The 19073-nt window shown below is 36.3% G+C and overlaps 2 protein-coding genes and 2 pseudogenes across 2 annotated transcripts; 2 read left to right on the top strand and 2 right to left on the bottom strand.

Moving 5' to 3' along the window:
* Positions 1-71: 71 nt before the first annotated feature.
* LOC141833900 (uncharacterized) lies at positions 72-1785 on the bottom strand (annotated as a pseudogene).
* A 3865-nt stretch (positions 1786-5650) lies between these two features.
* Positions 5651-9295, top strand: LOC141834169 (ethylene-responsive transcription factor 8-like; annotated as a pseudogene).
* Positions 9296-14167: 4872 nt separating this feature from the next.
* On the top strand, positions 14168-16163 carry LOC141834099 (uncharacterized). Its single transcript, XM_074721548.1, has 3 exons — positions 14168-14460; positions 14740-15030; positions 15867-16163. The coding sequence occupies exons 1-3, from the start codon at positions 14215-14217 to the stop codon at positions 15984-15986; spliced, it is 657 nt and encodes a 218-aa protein (XP_074577649.1). The 5' UTR covers positions 14168-14214; the 3' UTR covers positions 15987-16163.
* A 172-nt stretch (positions 16164-16335) lies between these two features.
* LOC141833899 (uncharacterized) lies at positions 16336-18864 on the bottom strand. Its single transcript, XM_074721404.1, has 6 exons — positions 18856-18864; positions 18639-18725; positions 18318-18464; positions 17072-17098; positions 16701-16796; positions 16336-16561 (listed from the first exon to the last, which is right to left on the bottom strand). Exons 1-6 carry the CDS (start codon positions 18862-18864, stop codon positions 16361-16363), a joined length of 567 nt encoding a protein of 188 aa, XP_074577505.1. The 3' UTR covers positions 16336-16360.
* Between the last annotated feature and the right edge of the window lie 209 nt (positions 18865-19073).

Genomic DNA, 19073 nt, shown 5'->3' with positions numbered 1-19073 from the left:
ATTTGGCAATAAGCTAGTAAACAAGTGTCCCTACACGTATCAGACATGGTATTTTGCCTTCCATTTAGTACTCAGCAAAACCTAGGGGCGTTTATTGGAACCCTCACGAATCACGCTCCTGGAATTGCTACTAGGCATTTTTGCCTAAAGTACACTATAGGTCGGCTAATAAGTAACAACCCCACAATAATCACTGCAAAGGAAGTGAGCCACATTTTAATCCATGAAAATTTAGGACAAAAATCTTATTTTGAGACTAAAAGATTATCAGTACAGAAACCATGGTCGAATTTCTCTTTGAATCACAGTAGTTTATAATAAACATAATTCTTCTTTTGTTTGATGGATTTCAGATAAAACTATAAGTCCACTAGATATTTTACAAAGTGTTTATAATCACAATCCCTTCTTTGCAAGTTGTATCTTATGGGGGCAATGCTCATTGCACCTTAGTCAGACTTCCTAAACAGTATCTAAACTAAAGTTCAACGACGGGAAAAGGATTCATAAGAGTCAAATACCCAAATAACTAGAACTCGCAACCTCTCACAATTTATACAGATTGTGATCGACTCGAAAGCCAAAGTTGAATGCATTTTCTGAATATATACATTTTGGTCGGTTTGCTAAGTGAAAAGTTGATCAACTTTGGTTCACTGCTTCTACTACTGGCACTAAAGCAATAACAGGGAAATGAAATGTACATAAGGTACTATGATGTGCAACCTATGACCATATACATGAGCTTGCAAAATGCATAAAAAACCAATGAGGTGGTTAATTCTATAAACCAAATACTGTCTTTTTAGGAGTTCAACACGTCATAAAATTTAAACAAGAAATTAAGATTTCAATTGTGAGGATGCAATAGATAACATAATTGGGCAACTCCACAAAAGCAACATTGTTAGAGTACCATAAAAATGGTGATTTTTTTTACCTCAAATCTAAGAAAAGACAACTTCTCTTCGACCGCAACTGGCACACAGCTCCTATATGTAATGTAGCAGACAATTTGAGGAATCATCCAAAAGATTTCTCCACTTGTAATTGTGGGCCTCAAACAATTGCTCCTTTTCCACATGGTGGAATTCTCCTGAATAGAGGTGAGTCTTCTATTGACTTTATTTTTGTTGTATTCCTTGTCCATGTTTGTTATTTCTGTGCATTTGAAAGGCACCCGATACCCAGTTTCACTGCAGTGATATTTCTCATCATTGGAATTCGTGTGAGCAAAACAAAAACAAATCACAATAAGAGGAGGAAGTAAACAAATAATTGAGTGTATTAAGAGATAATGGAAATTGAGATCTAAACAATTAATAACAAACCAATAGTCCTAGTGAAATTTTCATGCCACAATGATTCTGTAATTCAGAATAGGATGTGAGGAAGATCTCGATCGACTTGGAACTTTCAGGAAATTAATCCTTTGTTTCACAAATATCAGCGAGAGAAATTGCAGGCCTCGAAAGGGCGAGAAGGAGAAATAATTATTACCTTTTGGGAGTATGCAGGGAAGGCAAGGGCCGGAAGGAGAGCACTGATAGGAAGCGTTCCCCTTCGTCTCCTCGAACCCTAGCAGCGCCATGCCTCTTTCCCTTGCTTCCGCTTCTAGTCCTCCTCCTCTGTCCCTGCTGTCGCCATCTGATGTGGCAAGAGACGACGACGCTGCCGCCGTCAAGGGCAGCGCCACCACTCAGCATCTCGCGCTGACCTCCCTCCACCTCGTTCCGTCCGGGTCGGAAAGCGGACCCTGGTTCGCTGCGCTAAGTCGGTCACAGGTGGTTTTGCTCGTGCTTGTCCGGGCAGCTTGACCCGTCCGCTCGACCTAACCGCTTAGTCAGCCGGCTGCATACCGTCCCACACGGTCCCACGATTACAGGTGATGAGGTAAATCGAGAAGTTACGATATAGAAAAGTATTACCGAACGTCAAGATTTGAACTCTTATCCTCTTTTTACAAGTCTGTTGCATCGTAACCAACTCAATTATGTCTCAACAACAACCGTCGAGAATTCGAACCTATTACTATCGCCCTATTGCCCTAAGAGCATAACTCAATTGATTACAAGAATAACTTCTAGAAAAAGATAAAAAGTGATGAAATCAAATAATATGATTTATAATTTTTCGATTTACCTCCTTACATATAATTTTGGGACAGATGGTATGATACCATTTAGTAGTAAATTTCATCTTTTACAGAAGAATCTGATATCATTTGGTAGTAAATTTCACCGAAGAATCTACTACTATCTATATTTAATTTGTTAAAAATATTTACGTTCAGAATTTAAATGTAAATATATTAATTATTAATTTTTAAAAATAAATTATATATCAAATATATATTGACTGAAAAAATTTAATTAAATTATATTTGATTGGTATTTAAAAAAATATTGATTATTTATTTTAAAAAATTATCTAAATATATATTTGATCGATAATTTTTTAAAAAATTTATAATCATTTATTTGGTCGGCAATATTTTTAAAAATATCGATTAAAATAATGATCGAGAGAAAATGATATTTAACGATATTGAATTACTAAATTAAATCATGTCAAAATTATTTTAGCTGATAATCAATGTTGTTGTGTAAGATTATCAATTATTTTAGATCATCGTACGTTCATATAAAGTAACTTATAATGCAACTTAAAGAATTGGTAGAGCGAGAATCAAAGGGACCTCGCAATTTTAATGAAAAGATTGATCTTAATAAGTTTCTATAAGACGTTATAGCATCTCTCTCGATGGGCATAATCGAATTGATATTTAGATGGTAGATTATTAATATGAGGGTTCTAATTTTTAAAAGAACAATCTCCTAAGAAATAAAATTTCTCCTATTTAAAGAGATTGTTCAATCACTATGATTTACCTCCCTTCAAATCGTTATGGGATCGATATTGAGGGACACTTAAGGTGAATGCTATCATCTTTCCCCACATATGAAATGTTACGTGGTGAAGCAAGTGCGGGAAGAGAGAGAGTGGAGATGATATTAGCGAGGGTTCTAATGCTCTATTTGGAAGGAGGTGAGGGAAGTGCAGGAAAAGATAAACAAGACGAAGGAGAATTTTAACTCTTGTTTGGGATGAAGTGGGTTAAGGAGGAAAAAGAGAGAGAAGGATAAATTTCATCCTTGCATGCTCATGAATTCATATAATTTTTTATATCTCAATTTGAAGTGTAAGGAAGAGGAAGGAAAATTTAAAAATATTTTATTCTAATTTTATCCTTATGTTAAAATATTAATTTTTAAAATAATTGAACTATTATGTATCTCGTCTTTGTGTCGTCGCTTCTCATCACACAATGTGAGCCGTCAGGGTTCAATCACTCGTACTTCACGACATCGACTCTCACCATAAATCTCTCCAAAGATAAGATTTAAGAGGACAGAGACAGATAATCCTAATATTCTTTTTCTTTTTCTTCTCCTCCTCCATTGTCTAGGACTTAAAAAAAAAGATAAATTATTTACCTATTACTATCAATTGCCAACAAGATCACTACTATCAATTGCCAACAAGATCACTAGATTTATACTAATGGAAAAGTTTTAGATTTTTTAAAACCCTTTTATTATTTAATTCAATTCTAAACTATATTACTCGTTCACTCGTCGTAAATAAAATTAAGTGTTTATTTATGTTTGAATTTTAAGATTAGAATAATGGAGATATTCTTTATTTACCTTCTCTTTCTATCTTTCTTGATGTAGTATTTTTTTATTCTTATTTATCTCTCTAACTTTCACTGTGAATCTGTTGTGAAGAGTGTTTTTTTTTAATTAGGCATTCAAAACGCTATAGTTAAGATTATATTCTTACTCGATGTGAGGAACTACAGATGTTGGGAGACAGAATGGATCATGAGATGTCACTCCAGTTGTTTATTGTACTTGTTCAGGACTACTATTCTTTATAAGCAGACTTCCCTCACCTAGCTCACCGAGTAGGCACCAACTTTTATATAACATAAGTCTTGTACTTGAACGAAAAGAATTAACAGCAGACTCTTCTTTCAACTTTTAGCATGCTTTGAAATATTTTGATCAATCAAAAGGAATATTAGGTAGAATTAGTTGAAATAAGAAATTAGTTAGTTAATTAATGGAGGAAGTTTAGACTCCAGTAGTTATATATATGAAATTTCTTATTGTTCATTTGATTTTTTTTTTCAAATAAATATAGTTGTTGCACTCTAAATTTACTAGTGTAAATATTTTGTGTGATCTTAGTTTGAGAAAGTTAAGTTTTTTTTACTTTCTACTTAACATCTTGTATGATATTAATTTAATTTTTTTATTTATTTAATTATAGATGGGTGATCAAAATGGTAAACGTAATGATTTCTTTAAATCGCATCAGCACAAGTTGTTTGTTTGGTTGCGGCTTGGTATGCACAAAATAGATACACAAATAAAATAGTCAAATTTCTCGTATTGTACTATTAGAAGGGGGACATGTACGAAATGAAGTGTGGAGTTTGTTGACTCAATTAGGTGTTGAGCAACATATAATTTCTACATGTTATTTGTATCTTGTTCAACGTCCGAAAGTGTTGAGAGTTTTACTTGGATGTTCTTTTGAATATCGCAAAAATTTATTATTTCAAATGATGGATGGAGAGAATCTATCACATGATTAGTTTGTTACTTGTTAGATGATATATATTTGGATGTTATGTACTTAGATGATTTTAGATGCTATGTACTTGGATGATTTTGAATATTTGTTAAATTATTATTATTTAATGTAAGACTTGTTACTTGATGATTGAATATACTTTATTTTTATCATGGTAAAATGGATATTGCATATTTTTACTTAGAGTAGTTTTTTTTAACTGTATTATACACACAGATATATAAAATACGTGAGAATGATGGTCTCATCTCTTAGTTGTATCAATTCTTTTATTGTCATACATTTTTATGAATTTCTTAAAAATAGGATAGATATTTTTGCTTTATGATGATTTATTTGTTGTGTTATCTATGTACTAGAATACTAGCATATTTTACCTGTTCTATAGTGTTAGTTTCTAGATTTTTATATCAGTAAATATTTATAAAAATGTTGATTTATCCTTTGTCGTATCAAAGTGTATCGATTCTGTATTTTGCATACTTATTGTATGTCTATTTACTATTTCTTTAAATTTTTTTATTTATTTAAATTATAAATATTAATTTTAGTTGATCTTACAAAGTGATTTTGACAAGAAAAATCTTATATCCATAGATTTTAATGAGCTATACATATTTTTTTCACATGTAGATTTATTTTAAAATGTGAATATATTTTTATAATTTTATATATTTAATATTTATTCCTCTTTATTTTCTCTCAAAAAGTAAAACATATTACATATTAAATAATAATAAACTATTCCCTCCCTTCTAAATAAGAGGAACAATAAGTGTGAAATGGGAAAGATCAATAAGTGTGAAATGGGTGGGACTAAGGCATTTCCCTCATCTTCCAAGTAAACAAAAGTTTGTATATGAATGTTTTACGAGATTTTGTCATTTTGAAATTTTGAGGGTGTTTTTAAAAAAATATAATATTGGCAAAATTAGTATGTTAAATTTATAGTCGTTGTCCACATGGATCAATCTCTTCATTCTAATCCTACTCCCTAACCACCCAGTCGCCGGAGAAAACCTAAAGCCGTTTGCTCCTCCGCCTCACCGCCGCTCAGAGATGGAGACTTCTAGGTATGAAGGGAAGACCTAAATAAGTTAATCACCCTTGTCTTCCTTCGAAATCGTGTTGCATCGGGTTGATTGCTTCTCTTTCTTTGTGTTTCTGTCGGCGCATTCATCCCTTTCTTTATCTTCGCTTGTGTTTGCGCTTTCAGATTGCCACATGGTTTATTGATCTGTTCTACGAGTCCCAATGTCTGTTTTACAGTTATTGGTTGACGTGTTATCGACCAATGTTGCCCGAATAATTCCTATTCCCCTTTTCCTCTTGAAAATTGCTTTTGGAGGTAGAAAGTTGATAATTTCTAGTTATTTTGATCTAGTGGGGGTAATGCCACGTAAATACCTTATTGGATACCACAAAGTGAAGTAATTTTAGCTCTTTCGGGTTCTAATTTTATCCAATTAATTTGATCTTATTTAGATGTTTGTAGTTCAAAATATTTGTCTGTAAATATAGAGAGATGTTATCCATAACAAACACCACACGTGAATACTCGGCAAATCTGATAAAAACTTGTTAAATATCTTTTTTTCTTGTCTCTTCATAGATCTTTTTTATTGTTTCTGCGCATAGGATTGCGTGATAGTTTCCGATTGATTTAGTCATTTCCCAAAATAAGGTACTCTTGTTGTCTTGGTTTATCAATGTGTCCACCATGTCTATTGCATAGCTGACAAACTTGCTCTTGACTGATGAATACCTCATCTTCAACTGTTTCTTCAAAATTATCTATCACCCGTAAGAGTTTTGCAAAGGATCGATGAAGGACCTGCCTACCTAGATAAAACTAGAGACATGATTGGGGAATTCTCATTTATGAGTCATTTGTAACCTACGTGAACTGCAAACTGTTCCATTTCAAAATTTCCTCACTATCCATTATTGACTCTCTTTTACATTCACATTATCTCTATCTTCTTTGGAACCTTTCATAATTTTAATCGCCGTGGTTCTAGTATCAACCTGGAGTTTCTGTTGGTTCATAGGTTCTCAACAAGTGACTTCTTACACATAGTTGATAAGATTAATACATATAAAAAAATAGAACAACGTATGAAAAATAGGAAAGAAAAGATAATGGAGTGATGTGATTATCAACATAAAAAATGAGCGTGGTACTTTGGATCACTTTTGGATCTGGATCTTTTTTTACATGGCCTTGGTAAAAGCCCTTAGACAATGTATTTTTGCCTCTAACCCGAAATCATCTGATATACTAAGTTAGTTTGATAGCCTAACGAGACCTCTGTGCAGCCATGGACCAGCAATCTGCCCAAATCATGTAAAATTTGTGTCTGATTGAACTTATTTGTCTTTTATATATATATATATATTCTGTCTTTATTATATCTTTTACTCCTTGCATAATACAAGAAGTTGTTCAATTTTTAAATTAGTGATTGGCAGTATTTGTAGGAAATTTGGTCTCAACTTTAAGAATGATAGTTAACTTCTTTAGTTATGGGACAGTGGTCACCTCCTTATTGATTTCACTATTTTTAAACAAGTTATTTATTTATCTTCAGAAATTGAAAGATAATATAAATTTGTTATGACTTGGTTATAGGACTGAGCTATTTGTTGCAATAACACATTTATTCCCTACAAAAGAAGGCAATAGCTAAGGAAAGAAAGAGGACAGAGAAACAAACTTATATGAAAAAAGATTGGGAAATATTTTCTGTCCAATTGGAAGAAAAGAGAGAAAAAACCAGTAGTTTGCATTGCCTCTGAACAGTAGCCAAAGTTTCACCTTAAAAAAGTGCCGTTATTGAGGTAAATGGAAGGACACAAACAATTCGATAGGTAAATTAAAGGGATCCATGGCTGATGCAATTGAGTATATTTGTACTGAGGAACAATTTGTAGCTTTGTTACTCTACTAGGAGATTAATAGATAGTCAACAGCTGTGGAAATTGTTGCCTAAAAGCTTGTTCATGCGAATTTGTAGGCCATTCTATTAGAGACGACAATCTGTCTAGAAATTCTGATGTTTGGTAGAGAAATGAGCTCCTCATAGAATCATCATCTTGATTAGAAGTACAGCCTAGACACTAGTCCTATCTTTTCAGGTTATATTCATACTTGGGCATTAGTGGGTTCAGAACATGTTTATGATGGCAATGAAGAAACACAGTTTTTGAGTTGCAATCTCAAATTTCTTCCAAGATCAAGCTCCTAGTAAGCTAATATTTTACTGGAGCAGGATGAGAACATGGAGGTGAACATGGTGATCGAGTTTGTTTCTGATGAAGTGGTTCTAGTGGACGGTGGAACAGTTCGATCGAGACGCTGAACAACCTGGACAACTGCGAGCTCCGGATCATGCAGCTCGGCCCCGTCGGCGACTGCAGCCTCGCCATTCACCATTCTCGGGAGGAGTTCCAGCGCTGGGGGCACTCGCCGGAGATGATTTCCGACCAGCTGTGGCTGGCTACCGCCACCCTCCGCGGCAGCTGGTACGACAATTTCTTCGGCCGCCTCTGCGACTCCGAGTCGGAGGAGGAGAAGGAATCTTTCAACAGCCACAGCGGCGCATGAATCAGCATCTTTGGTACGTATTTTCCCGTTTGTTTGTTTATCTTGGTCGATTTAAATTGTGAAACGCGACAAAACTCGAAATTGTTTCGTTTTCATCGACACGACGCCGTTCTCCACTTTCGGCCCATAATCATGGCAGTGTTCGGGGACACAGTGGACACACTAGAAAGCGAAGTGAGAGACAGGGAGAGAACCTCGTGCCCTGACGACAACGGCGTGCCAGATTGATCGCCCACGTCACAGGTGGCTCGATTGCATCGTCAACACGAATCCAATATTCCACTAGATATCACGAGAGGACGGCAGCGCTGTCAGTCAAACAACTCCGCCACTGAGCCATTATCAATTCTCTCTATATAATCCGCCTCATCCCCCTCTCTCGTCTTTATGGCTCCCAGGGTGAAGGAAGGCGGCGAGGTAGGCGGAGATCAGGGAAAGGAAATGCGTTACCGTGGGGTGAGGAAGCGGCCATGGGGACGGTACGCGGCGGAGATCCGAGACCCGGCTAAGAAAAGCCGCATCTGGCTCGGCACCTTTGACACCGCTGAGGCGGCGGCGCGTGCATACGACGCCGCCGCGACCAAGTTCCGTGGCCCCAAGGCCAAAATCAATTTCCCCTGCGCCGTCCTTTTTCTCGCCGCCGTCAGCGTCCTCCGCCCCTTCTCCACGCGCAGCAGATGTTTCCCGTCCGGCGGTGGATCTCGAGCTTCGGGTACACGTCATATCGACCCGCCGCGGCCGTGCTCGTCCCTCGAGGCTGTTGTGATGCCGAAGCGGGCCGCAGAGCACAGCTCCGGCAGTTGCCTCAGGCCGGCGCTGCCTGCCGACTCGACAGGAATCTGGGACGCATCGCTCTCGAGGAGTTATCCTTTTTCGCCGGCTCTTCTGAAGAGCCGTTCCTTTGACATTGACCTCAACCAGCCGCCGCCGGCGGAGGTTGCGTGAAGAGATCATCGAACGAGCAGATGGATCCACGCAAACGCTGCTAAACTCATAAACTGTTTGTTTTAAGAATCAGATTATAATGAAAATAATAAAGAACATCATCATTTACGTCACAACTTCAATACAGAAAGTTCACTGGATTTATTGCCAACATTACAACAAGAGTCCTGAAACTTGAGCTCAGGAAACAAACGCATACAAAAGATGAATGAGGGTGGTGCAAAAAGCAGTATCTCCAGGAGCAATTTATTCCAGAACTTCAGCTAAGCGAAGCAAACAATGAGATCATGCTAAGGATCGTCAGCTGATCGAACAAGGACTCTTCGCTGGATAGGAGTCCTACAGGAAGGGCACTCTTTCGCGCCCTTTTGCTCATGAATCTCATTGCATTGCCTGCAAAAAGCTTGGTGGGCGCAAGGAAGCAAGACGACGGACACAATTTCAGATAGGCACATCACACATTCCCATTCACGCTTTAATTCAGACTTCGATTCCTCAGTGAGATTAGAAGCTGCTTGACTACTTCCTTCTAATTTTAGCTGCGCCATCTGATTCTTTAGCTGAAGGATATCATTTTTGCATCTCTGCAAATTATTTTCTGCTTCAATCTTTAATGCATTTTCTTGTAATTTTGCCGACATCTCGATCTGCTCCAGCTCCTTCCGTTCAGTCTTGGCCATTTCGAGAGCCTCGTTCTTCAACTTCTCCTCTTTCTTCCACTCGGACTGCAAATTGCATCAGCAGGCAGAATTAGAGAAGCATTTTTTTAGATGTTCGCATAGGCATTTACCTTCGCATTATTATCATGAAGATCCCTGGCTTGCTCAAATTGCTGTTGCAATTGATGAAAACGACGCTTTTCAGCTGCAAGTTGATCTCGAAGCAAGAGCTTTTCTTCTTCAGATGACTGTAACTTTTTGAGGGTCTCCTCCATCCTTCTCGAAGCTTGTTCACAATTTGCTTCCTCTTCTGCAGCGTGTGATTCTGCATCTTTCAGTTCCATTCTCAGTTGATTATTCAACGTTTCCATCAAGCGAGCCTTCTCTTTGAGACCCTTAGCTAGGGCTATCTTTCCTTCCTTGAGACTGGCATGCTGCCTTCTGAGCGCTTCCACGAATAGACGATTCTGCTTTTGTAGTCTTAGCAATCGAAGCTCCTCCCTGTCCTTGCTCAACCTCTCGGCGGCCTGCATCACCTTTTGACTAGCCCAATCATTCCACTCTTCCAGTTCCTTCTCGAGCATGCATTTCATTTTCATGGGAAGCAGCGAGTCCTCTGAAGCATTTTGTCGAGTGCTCTCGCGGCTAGGTTCGCTCGAATTCTCGGCGACTTGCTTATTGATTGCAGATAGGAGACTCTTCGAGTCCAATTGCGGCTCGAGATTCCTAGAACAGACACAGCAAACATCACGGTCGAGCAGCAGCAAGCGCCACAAGATCTCGCCTCGACTGAGCGGCTCCTGCGCCTCGCTGATCACATCATTGACCATCTTTTTCGAGACTCTCGTCTTCTTCTTCTTCTTCAATTCGTCAGAAGCTTTCAGTTCAGGAGCTGCAGATAGCATCTTTGTCAGGATAATCATGGGATAAGAAGGATCTAATTGATTGCTGCTCTAAAGATTGAATATGAAGTACCCAATAACATCTCCTGAAGCTCTAACTCGGAGTCCGGACTCCAATCAGCAACTGGGGGTTCCATCAACTCGTATCGAAAAATATGGGGTTTCGAGATTGTAATGAGAGAAGTCGGGAAGATCCTGATGCTGCTGTGCTCCTAATTTCCTGGTTTCAGAGATTCAATATGAACAACAAGCACAGTCATAAGAATTGGAAAGAACTAGGAAGAAGGGTATCATACCTTCCCTTTTGGTGTCAAAGATTGTATATTAACTTCTCCATTAAAGAAAGCTGATTAAAGATTGACAAAATGTGAAAAAGAAAGAAAGAGGAGCTAAAAAGAACACATGAAAATTGTAAAAGGGAACCAAGATGAGACTCGAACAAACTGATACTACTACTGTTAAAAAAAAGACTACAAAACTGAAAGCAGAAGGACTTTCTTAAGGGAGAAACGATACGATATATCATGAGAGGGCAAAAACTCTAATCGACACCGATGGAAGTGCATCGAAAACAAGTACCGGAAATGATAGATCGATGGATTTGCGGCTCAGACGGAGAAGAGGCGGGAAGAAGGCTGAATTGCTCCGGCGGTATGACGAAGGACGAGACGAAACCAAGAGAAGTGAAAAGGTAAATGCTTTTAACTGTCATATAAATAGGAACGAGTATTCGGTTAAAATCGAATCGAACCGAATCGAATAAATCGAAAATCGAATAAATCAATTTTTTTCGAACCAATCGAACCAACCGAATTTTTCAATAAAAATTGAACAAACCGAACCGATATTTTATCGGTTAATTCGGTTTTCGACCGAATTAACCGAATTTTTTTAAATATTATAAAAATTTTACTAATAAATTAGAGATTTATATATTTATTTACTTAAAATTTATAAATTATTTTTTTAATTTAATTAATTCGGTTTAACCGAATAAGAAAATTTAAAATCGAAATCGAACCGAATTAATCGAATTAACTGATTTTTTTAAAAAAAATAACCGAACTTCCGAAATAACCGAACTGAATTAAAAAATTCGGTTCGGTTTGATCGGTTTATTCGGTTTAATCGAATTTTTACTCACCCCTACATATAAATAAATTTGTAATTTATTATTTATTTATTTTTTTGATTTATAGTTAAGACATTTAAGAATTTTCTTTTAGGATTTAAGATTTAGGATTATAATATTAAATATAAAAAAATAAATAAATAATAAAAATAATATAAAATGATACTATTTACTATTCTAGGTGTCCGAAATTCTTTCGAGCGTCCTGATTTTGATGTCGTATATGATCGTGTATTTTAAGACGATCGGGTTAGGATATTTTATATATATATATATATATATATAATATATCTCTCCACTATAATGAAAAAAGGATGCATTTTTTATTTTAAAATAAAATCTCTTTAATTTTAGCTATATATATTTTTTTAATTCTAAAATATAAATAATTAAATTATTCTTGGAGTTATATTTATGCAACAAGATTTTTTTTAGATCGATTTACATAATTATATAGAAATATTTTATATACCAAAAAAGCTTTTGAACTTGCAATAGTTAAATTAAGTGGAAAACCTTTGAATAAATCTTTAAAATGTTTAAGTGTGAATCCGAGACCATTTTAATGTATTTTTTTAAAAAAAATTAGCAGTCTTTATTTTCCGTTAATCTATCACAATTAAAATCTAATATATATATACATACATAATTATTTTATTGAAATAAAAAATTTTGTTCAAATATTACGTGATGAATATATGATAATTTGTCATGGTAGATAACTTGTGAGTTAAATTCATACCTTTTGAGACATTTGATGCTTCAACTCTTTTTCATCCTTCAACAACTTCTAGCAATTCTTCTTGAACTAGCGATCGATAGCTATCACCGCCCGACAACTCCTCTTTCGATAATTCATCTTTCTTTAAAAATATTGTCTATGACAACTCTTTCGATCACAAGGATTTAGTAGAGAAAATGTTTTATTTTTTTAGAAAGAAAAAAAAATGATGTTCTACTCATTCAACTCACTAATGATTTTATTTAGCAAGTGTCATATGATCCCATATTAATATTTTAACAAGAGCTAGGCATATGTTAATGCTATATTGGATTAAAATATATACTATATATATATAAATATATTTATTAAAAAATGTTATAATTATATATTGACCTTCTAATTTTGTTAAGTATATTAACTTTGACTATAGCAATATTAGTTTTTAAATTCTATGGATGTCAACATGCTGTCATTAGCTGTCAATAATTGGTGTATTAGCAATATTGACATTAATAACATTTGAAGATAGGAGTTTGCAACTAAACTTAAAGGTTATTAACATTAGCTCCTATATTTGTACAATTCATTATATTGTCTAATAAAGAGAGACTATATGAATACTAATTTTAATATATTTTTAGTTTTTTAAATAAGATAAATACTCTTTCCATCTTTATTGTAATATATATCTTCATTAAATTGTAATAAATTTTGTCTTCTAACCTAATGACTATACTTATATTTTTTTTTCATTAATCTAATTAAAAACTCTTTCACAGGTATAGATTAAGTTGTTTCTAACTAGATTTTTAGGGATAAAAATCTAGTTAGAAACAACTTAATCTATGAGCAGTTAGAGGCTAATTATAGAAAAACCTCTCTCATTGTCGTCCAACACATTTCAATATAAGATGGAATCCACCATCCCAGCGGTCATATATGATCTTACGACTATCTGTGAAGAGGTAAATCGAGAAATTATAGTTGGCCATGACGAAGAAGAATATTACCTTGGCTTCGTCGAGATTCGATTCGTTTGCACCGCTAGCAAATATCGTCCAACTCATTTTCTAAAAAAAAATGGAATCCTCCACCCTAACAGTTTTATATGGTCGCCTCCACGATCATATGTGAATAGGTAAATCGAGAAATTGTAATTGACCACGACAGAGGAAAATATTATCTCGACTTCGTCGAGATTCAAATTCTTATCCTCTTCTATAAATCTGTTCCATCGTAGTGAACTCAGTTATGCCCCGAGGCAATTACCGTCCAACTCATAAACCACACAGAGACTGCTCGAAATCCGTACGGTTATCGTTCTAGACATCTTCTCACTTTTAAACCACCGCCTGGGTCAAGCGGTTTAGAAACCAACGAAAACCAAATCTAAATACGGGCCGGGATGGGCTGGGCCAGGCCGGGGGAGAGAGCGTTTGGGGTTGGTCACGTGAAACAGAGGGAGTTCGTTTCAGGTTGAAGCAAAACCACCTGTGACCGACTTTGTGCGGCAAACACGGGTCGGTTTCCCAATCTGGACGGAACGAGGACGAGGAGGAGGAGGGAAAGCGAGGTGAAAGATGAGATCTTGTCCTGCCGCGGCCAGCTCAAGATTCTGGGTGGTGGCGCTAGCCTTGATGGCGGCAGCATCGTCGTCTCTTGCCACCGTGGACGGCGACGGGAGGGACAGAGGAGGAGGAGGAGGACTAGAAGCGGAAGCAAGGGAAAGGGGCAGGTCGCTGCTAGGGTTCAAGGAGACGAAGGAGAACGCTTCCTATCAGTGCTCTCCTTCCGGCCCTTGCCTTCCCTGCCAATACTCCCAGAAGGTAATAATTGTAGCTGCGTCTCGCCCTTTCGCTGCTGCAATTTCTCTCGCTGATATTTGTGAAACAAAAGATTAATGATCTGAAAGTTCTAACTCGATCGAGATCTTTCTGGCGAGGATATCCTATTCCGATTTAAGAATCATTGTGGCATGAAAATTTCACTTGGATTTGTGTAGATCTCTATTTCTATTATCTCTTAATACGCGCAATTCATTGTTTACTTCCTCCTCTTATTGTGATTTGTTTTGCTCACACGAATTCCAATTCTTCTCGTTGAAGAATGATGAGAAATATCACTGCAGTGAAACTGGGTACCGCGTGCCTTACAAATGCACAGAAATTACAGAAATAGAAAAGGAAGACAACAAAAATAAAGGCAATAGAAGACTCTCCTCTATTCAAGAGAATTCCACCATTGTTGTAAAGGAGCAGTATGTCCACCACAATTACAATTGGAGAAAGCTTTTGGATGATTCCTCAAACAAGAACACAGGGAATGACAGCTACATTACATATAGGAGCTGTGTGCCTGTTGTGGTCGAAGAGAAGTTGTCTTTCCTTGGATTTGAGGTAAAACATTTCACCATTTTTGTTGGCACTCTTACAAATATTGCTTTTGTGGAGTTGCCCAACTATGTTACCTCCTGCTTCCTCACAATTGAAGTCTGATTTCTTGTTTCAATTTTATGACATGCTGATCTCCCAAACAAGGCAGTAGTTTGTTTATAGGATTGGTTATACCTCATAAGCAACATTTGATGCCACCTCATTGATCTTTTTTATGCATTTTGCTATTAGGTTATACATCATATATGTACATTTCATTTTCCATTTATTGCATTAGTGCCAGTAGAGACACTGAACTGAAATTAATGACTTTTTCAATTGACCACAATTTGTATAAATTGTGAGAAGTTGCAAGGTTCGAATCTCGGTGAAGCCGAGACAATATCCTCATTCGTCGTGGTCAACTGCAGTTTCTCGATTTACCTCCTCACAGATGGTCGTGGGCCGACCGTGTGGGGCCGCTAGGGTGGCAGATTCCACCTTAATGCAGAAGAGAAGTTGCAAGTTCCATTTATTTGGGTCTTAGACTATATGAATCCTTTTCCTACTGTTTGAACTTCAGTTTAGATACTAGTTGGGCAGCTTGACTACTATGCAATGGACCCTGTCCCATAAGATTCAACTTGCACAGAAGAGATCTTGATCATAAACACTAGATCTTGATCATAAACACTAAGCAAAGCACATCTCCTGTGTTCCACAAAGAAAATTCTTGTTCTGAGATGGAGATACCATTTCATTTGTCCATGATTTCAGTACAAACTTGCAATCTTTTAGCTGCAAAATGAGCCTTTTGACCTAATTTTTCATGTATTATTAACATGCAACTTCCATTGCAGGTGATCATGGTGGGGTTGCTACTTATAAGTGGACCTATAGTGTACTTTCGGCAAAAACGCCTAGTAGCGATTCCAGGAGCAGGATTCGTGAGGGTTCCCGTAAACGCCCCTAGGTTTTGAAGCGTACTAAATGGAAGGCAAAATACCATGGTCTGATGGGATTAGGCACATTTGTTCACTAGCTTATTGCCAAATGTATCTGCATAATGTTCTTATAATGACTGTCCATAGCAGTAGCCATATAGCATATTGAAAATTTGCAGTTCTTTATCTTCACCTATCAATAATTATATATGTTCGTATCATTTTTCTTATGTAAATATTATACATGTATCTTGTCTCAGAGATAACAATCAGAATCTAGAGAACAAACTGAAACAACCATCCTCAAGTCTCAAATATTTAAAATGGACGACATTGGACTTGTATCCATGTTACTGAATTTTTAGCAATATCATGACTGACAATATCCAAGGAAAATATTGTATTGTATGTCAAATATCATCACAATTAATGAAACTTTCAATTATATCAATGCAAGAGCCAACTGATTTCCCCAAAGCCATAGCCTCAGCAAGCTGTGATCTAACTTTTTCATGGCGACGGAGTAAAAGAACGATATTCAGCACAGACCATCTAACTTGGGAATCTGCTTTCCTCTGGGTGAAACCCAAGCTCTTGAGCAATTTATCCAACTATACTTCCAACGTTATGAGAAAAATACAAGTACACCAAAAGCATTAGTTTGAGTCGAGGTTAAGAAAACCCAAGGCAAATTGGACTTTTATATATAAATTTAAAAGAAAAGGTCAAAAGCTTAGGATGGAGGCCAACCTTATCAATGTCAGCAAGACCACCTTCAGCATACCCAAATAGGAGGTACTCTGTAGCCACTCCTGCCAGTGCTATGCATGAGAATCTATTAAGCATCTGCTTTAAATATAGAGGTTAATGAAAGAGTAACAAAATGTATCAGGAAAATAAGAGATGACTAGGATGCTCGAGCAATCTGAATGGATAAGAAACTACTATTTCAAAATACTCTGACATAACCAATATCATAACAAGGATGAATTATGAAATGTCTCGATGTTGTGAATGCACAAGAAAAGTAAAACAAAATCTGTTTGCCAAAATGAGATCAATTCAGGAAAGTGAAAAGGTTATTGCATTCAGGTGAGGCTGAACAAAAACTAGTGCCTCACCTTTGCTGATAGCTTTCCCGCATTTATCTGCAGAAGACAGAACAACATAGTTAGGCTGCATAAACTTATGGCAAGATATTAAAACAATAAACCATTATAGTAGGCTGCATAGCTAAATGATTTGGTGCTTTTATAGAAGAGGTAGGTGCAGTGAGAAAGAGGCAACACTAAATTGTGATGTATAAATCACCTTCTGAAGTGCCAGAAAACTATAGAATATGCATAAAAAATTTATTTTATCATCTTAAAAAATATAGATGTGCATGAGAACATGCTTAGTAATATTGATTCTGAAATTAGGATTCTCAGAAAATTGGATCTTGAAACCTAAGAGCTTGACAATATTATAGATTTAAGAAAAGAATGGTAGTGTTCAGTTTGGGGATAATTTATAATGGTACTCAAAAATAACAATCCGTCAATTTTCAGTGGATACTCTTCTATTAGGATTCTGGAACATGCTACATACAAAGAAAATCCTTGAAAATAAAACAAACATCAATCAGTAGGGATGCTGCAAGGAAATTAGGATCACTTGCACTGTAATTACATTGACAAACAAGGAGAAACTGCAAGCAGATAGTCTATTCAGTATCAATATGGTCATTACCGATTCTCATCGAGTAACTAACTAAATGGTATAAAACTCAACATTTGATTCAGGCCACAGAGGAAAAGATGCCGACATGCATAGGTATAAATGGGTGCAAGCTTGATTCATGTCATGACCCAGGTTACTTGCTGATGCATGCAAGATATCGTTCAACACATCATGCAAGACTTCTGAACATCTCTATGCCAATAACATCAAAGACTTCTGAACATGCTCTATGCTGATAACATCAAGGCTTTTAGCTCAAAGAATGTGAATTAACACTTAGTTTAGCGCAAGAGGTGAAGGGGTATAGGAATGGGAGGCAACAACATGTTCTGCTGGGGAATGCTATTCATTTAATCAGGTAAGGTTCAAGTATTAGGGAATGTTGGGGATATCCAAATTTGCCATCCTTATTAAATGTAAGTAATGATCCACACTAATGGTTTGAAGCACAATTTTGGTACTAAATTAGCAATAAACTGCAAGATAACAACTTTATTTCCAATCTCCACAATGCAATTTAGAAAAAATAAATTGAAGGCTCAAGTGAAAATGAATATACAGAAGGCTTGATATGAGAAGAATCCTTGCAAAATTAAGCAGGAAATAAACACAATCGCAAAGAAAGAACCAGGAAAGATGACTTACTTCTTCAAGAAACTCAAAATCCACAAAAGCGGTTCCAGCTTGAACATTGAGTGAGTTTTCCTTGATCAAAGCCTCCCAACTTGTTAATGTGTATCCCTTAGGCAGCACTCCAAGCAAATAGGCTATTAAAAAATGCCCAGCTTCATGCTGCACTACATATCAGAATATGACATACAACCAAGTCAGAAGAGACAAAATGGACTAGCATGGCCATTAAAAGAGTAACTGTGTTTTATTTGAAAGAACATTCATTGGTGTCCCCACTAGAGATAGAAGGGTGCTATGAACAATGTTAATGGGTGAATAAACAAAAACCTTAACCTGAATTACTCTGTTGTGATATTTCTGACTAGAAATGTGCCCAATGGTATCAAGCACCAGATTCTTAACTCCGCCATAAAAATAGATCTATATGCATGAAACATGAGAAACTATCATGAGTTGTCAAGTTACTCAACATATTTACAAAAATAAAATTACTTTAGTCCAAAGAGTTAGAGTAGCTACTTAAGGATCTTTAAAACTTCCAAATTTGCACAAAAGCCATCAAATTCCTATACTCAAAATAGACAAAAGTATAGGGTGTATAGGACATGTCCTTCCAAAATTTCAAAATGGAAAGATGGTTTTTGACAGATCCTAAATAAACAGACAGAAAAAAATGAGCTACTGGTCATAGTTATAAAATAAATAAGGCAGTGTACAAAGCAATCTATGCATACGTGCAACTTTATGACTGATTTTGCAATTTTAAGT

Source organism: Curcuma longa, chromosome 8 (assembly GCF_044706935.1).
Source record: "Curcuma longa cultivar G26 ecotype Majalengka, Jawa Barat chromosome 8, ITB_CL_G26_1.1, whole genome shotgun sequence".
Taxonomy (NCBI): Eukaryota; Viridiplantae; Streptophyta; class Magnoliopsida; order Zingiberales; family Zingiberaceae; genus Curcuma; species Curcuma longa.
This window is presented reverse-complemented; position numbering and strand designations above follow the sequence as displayed.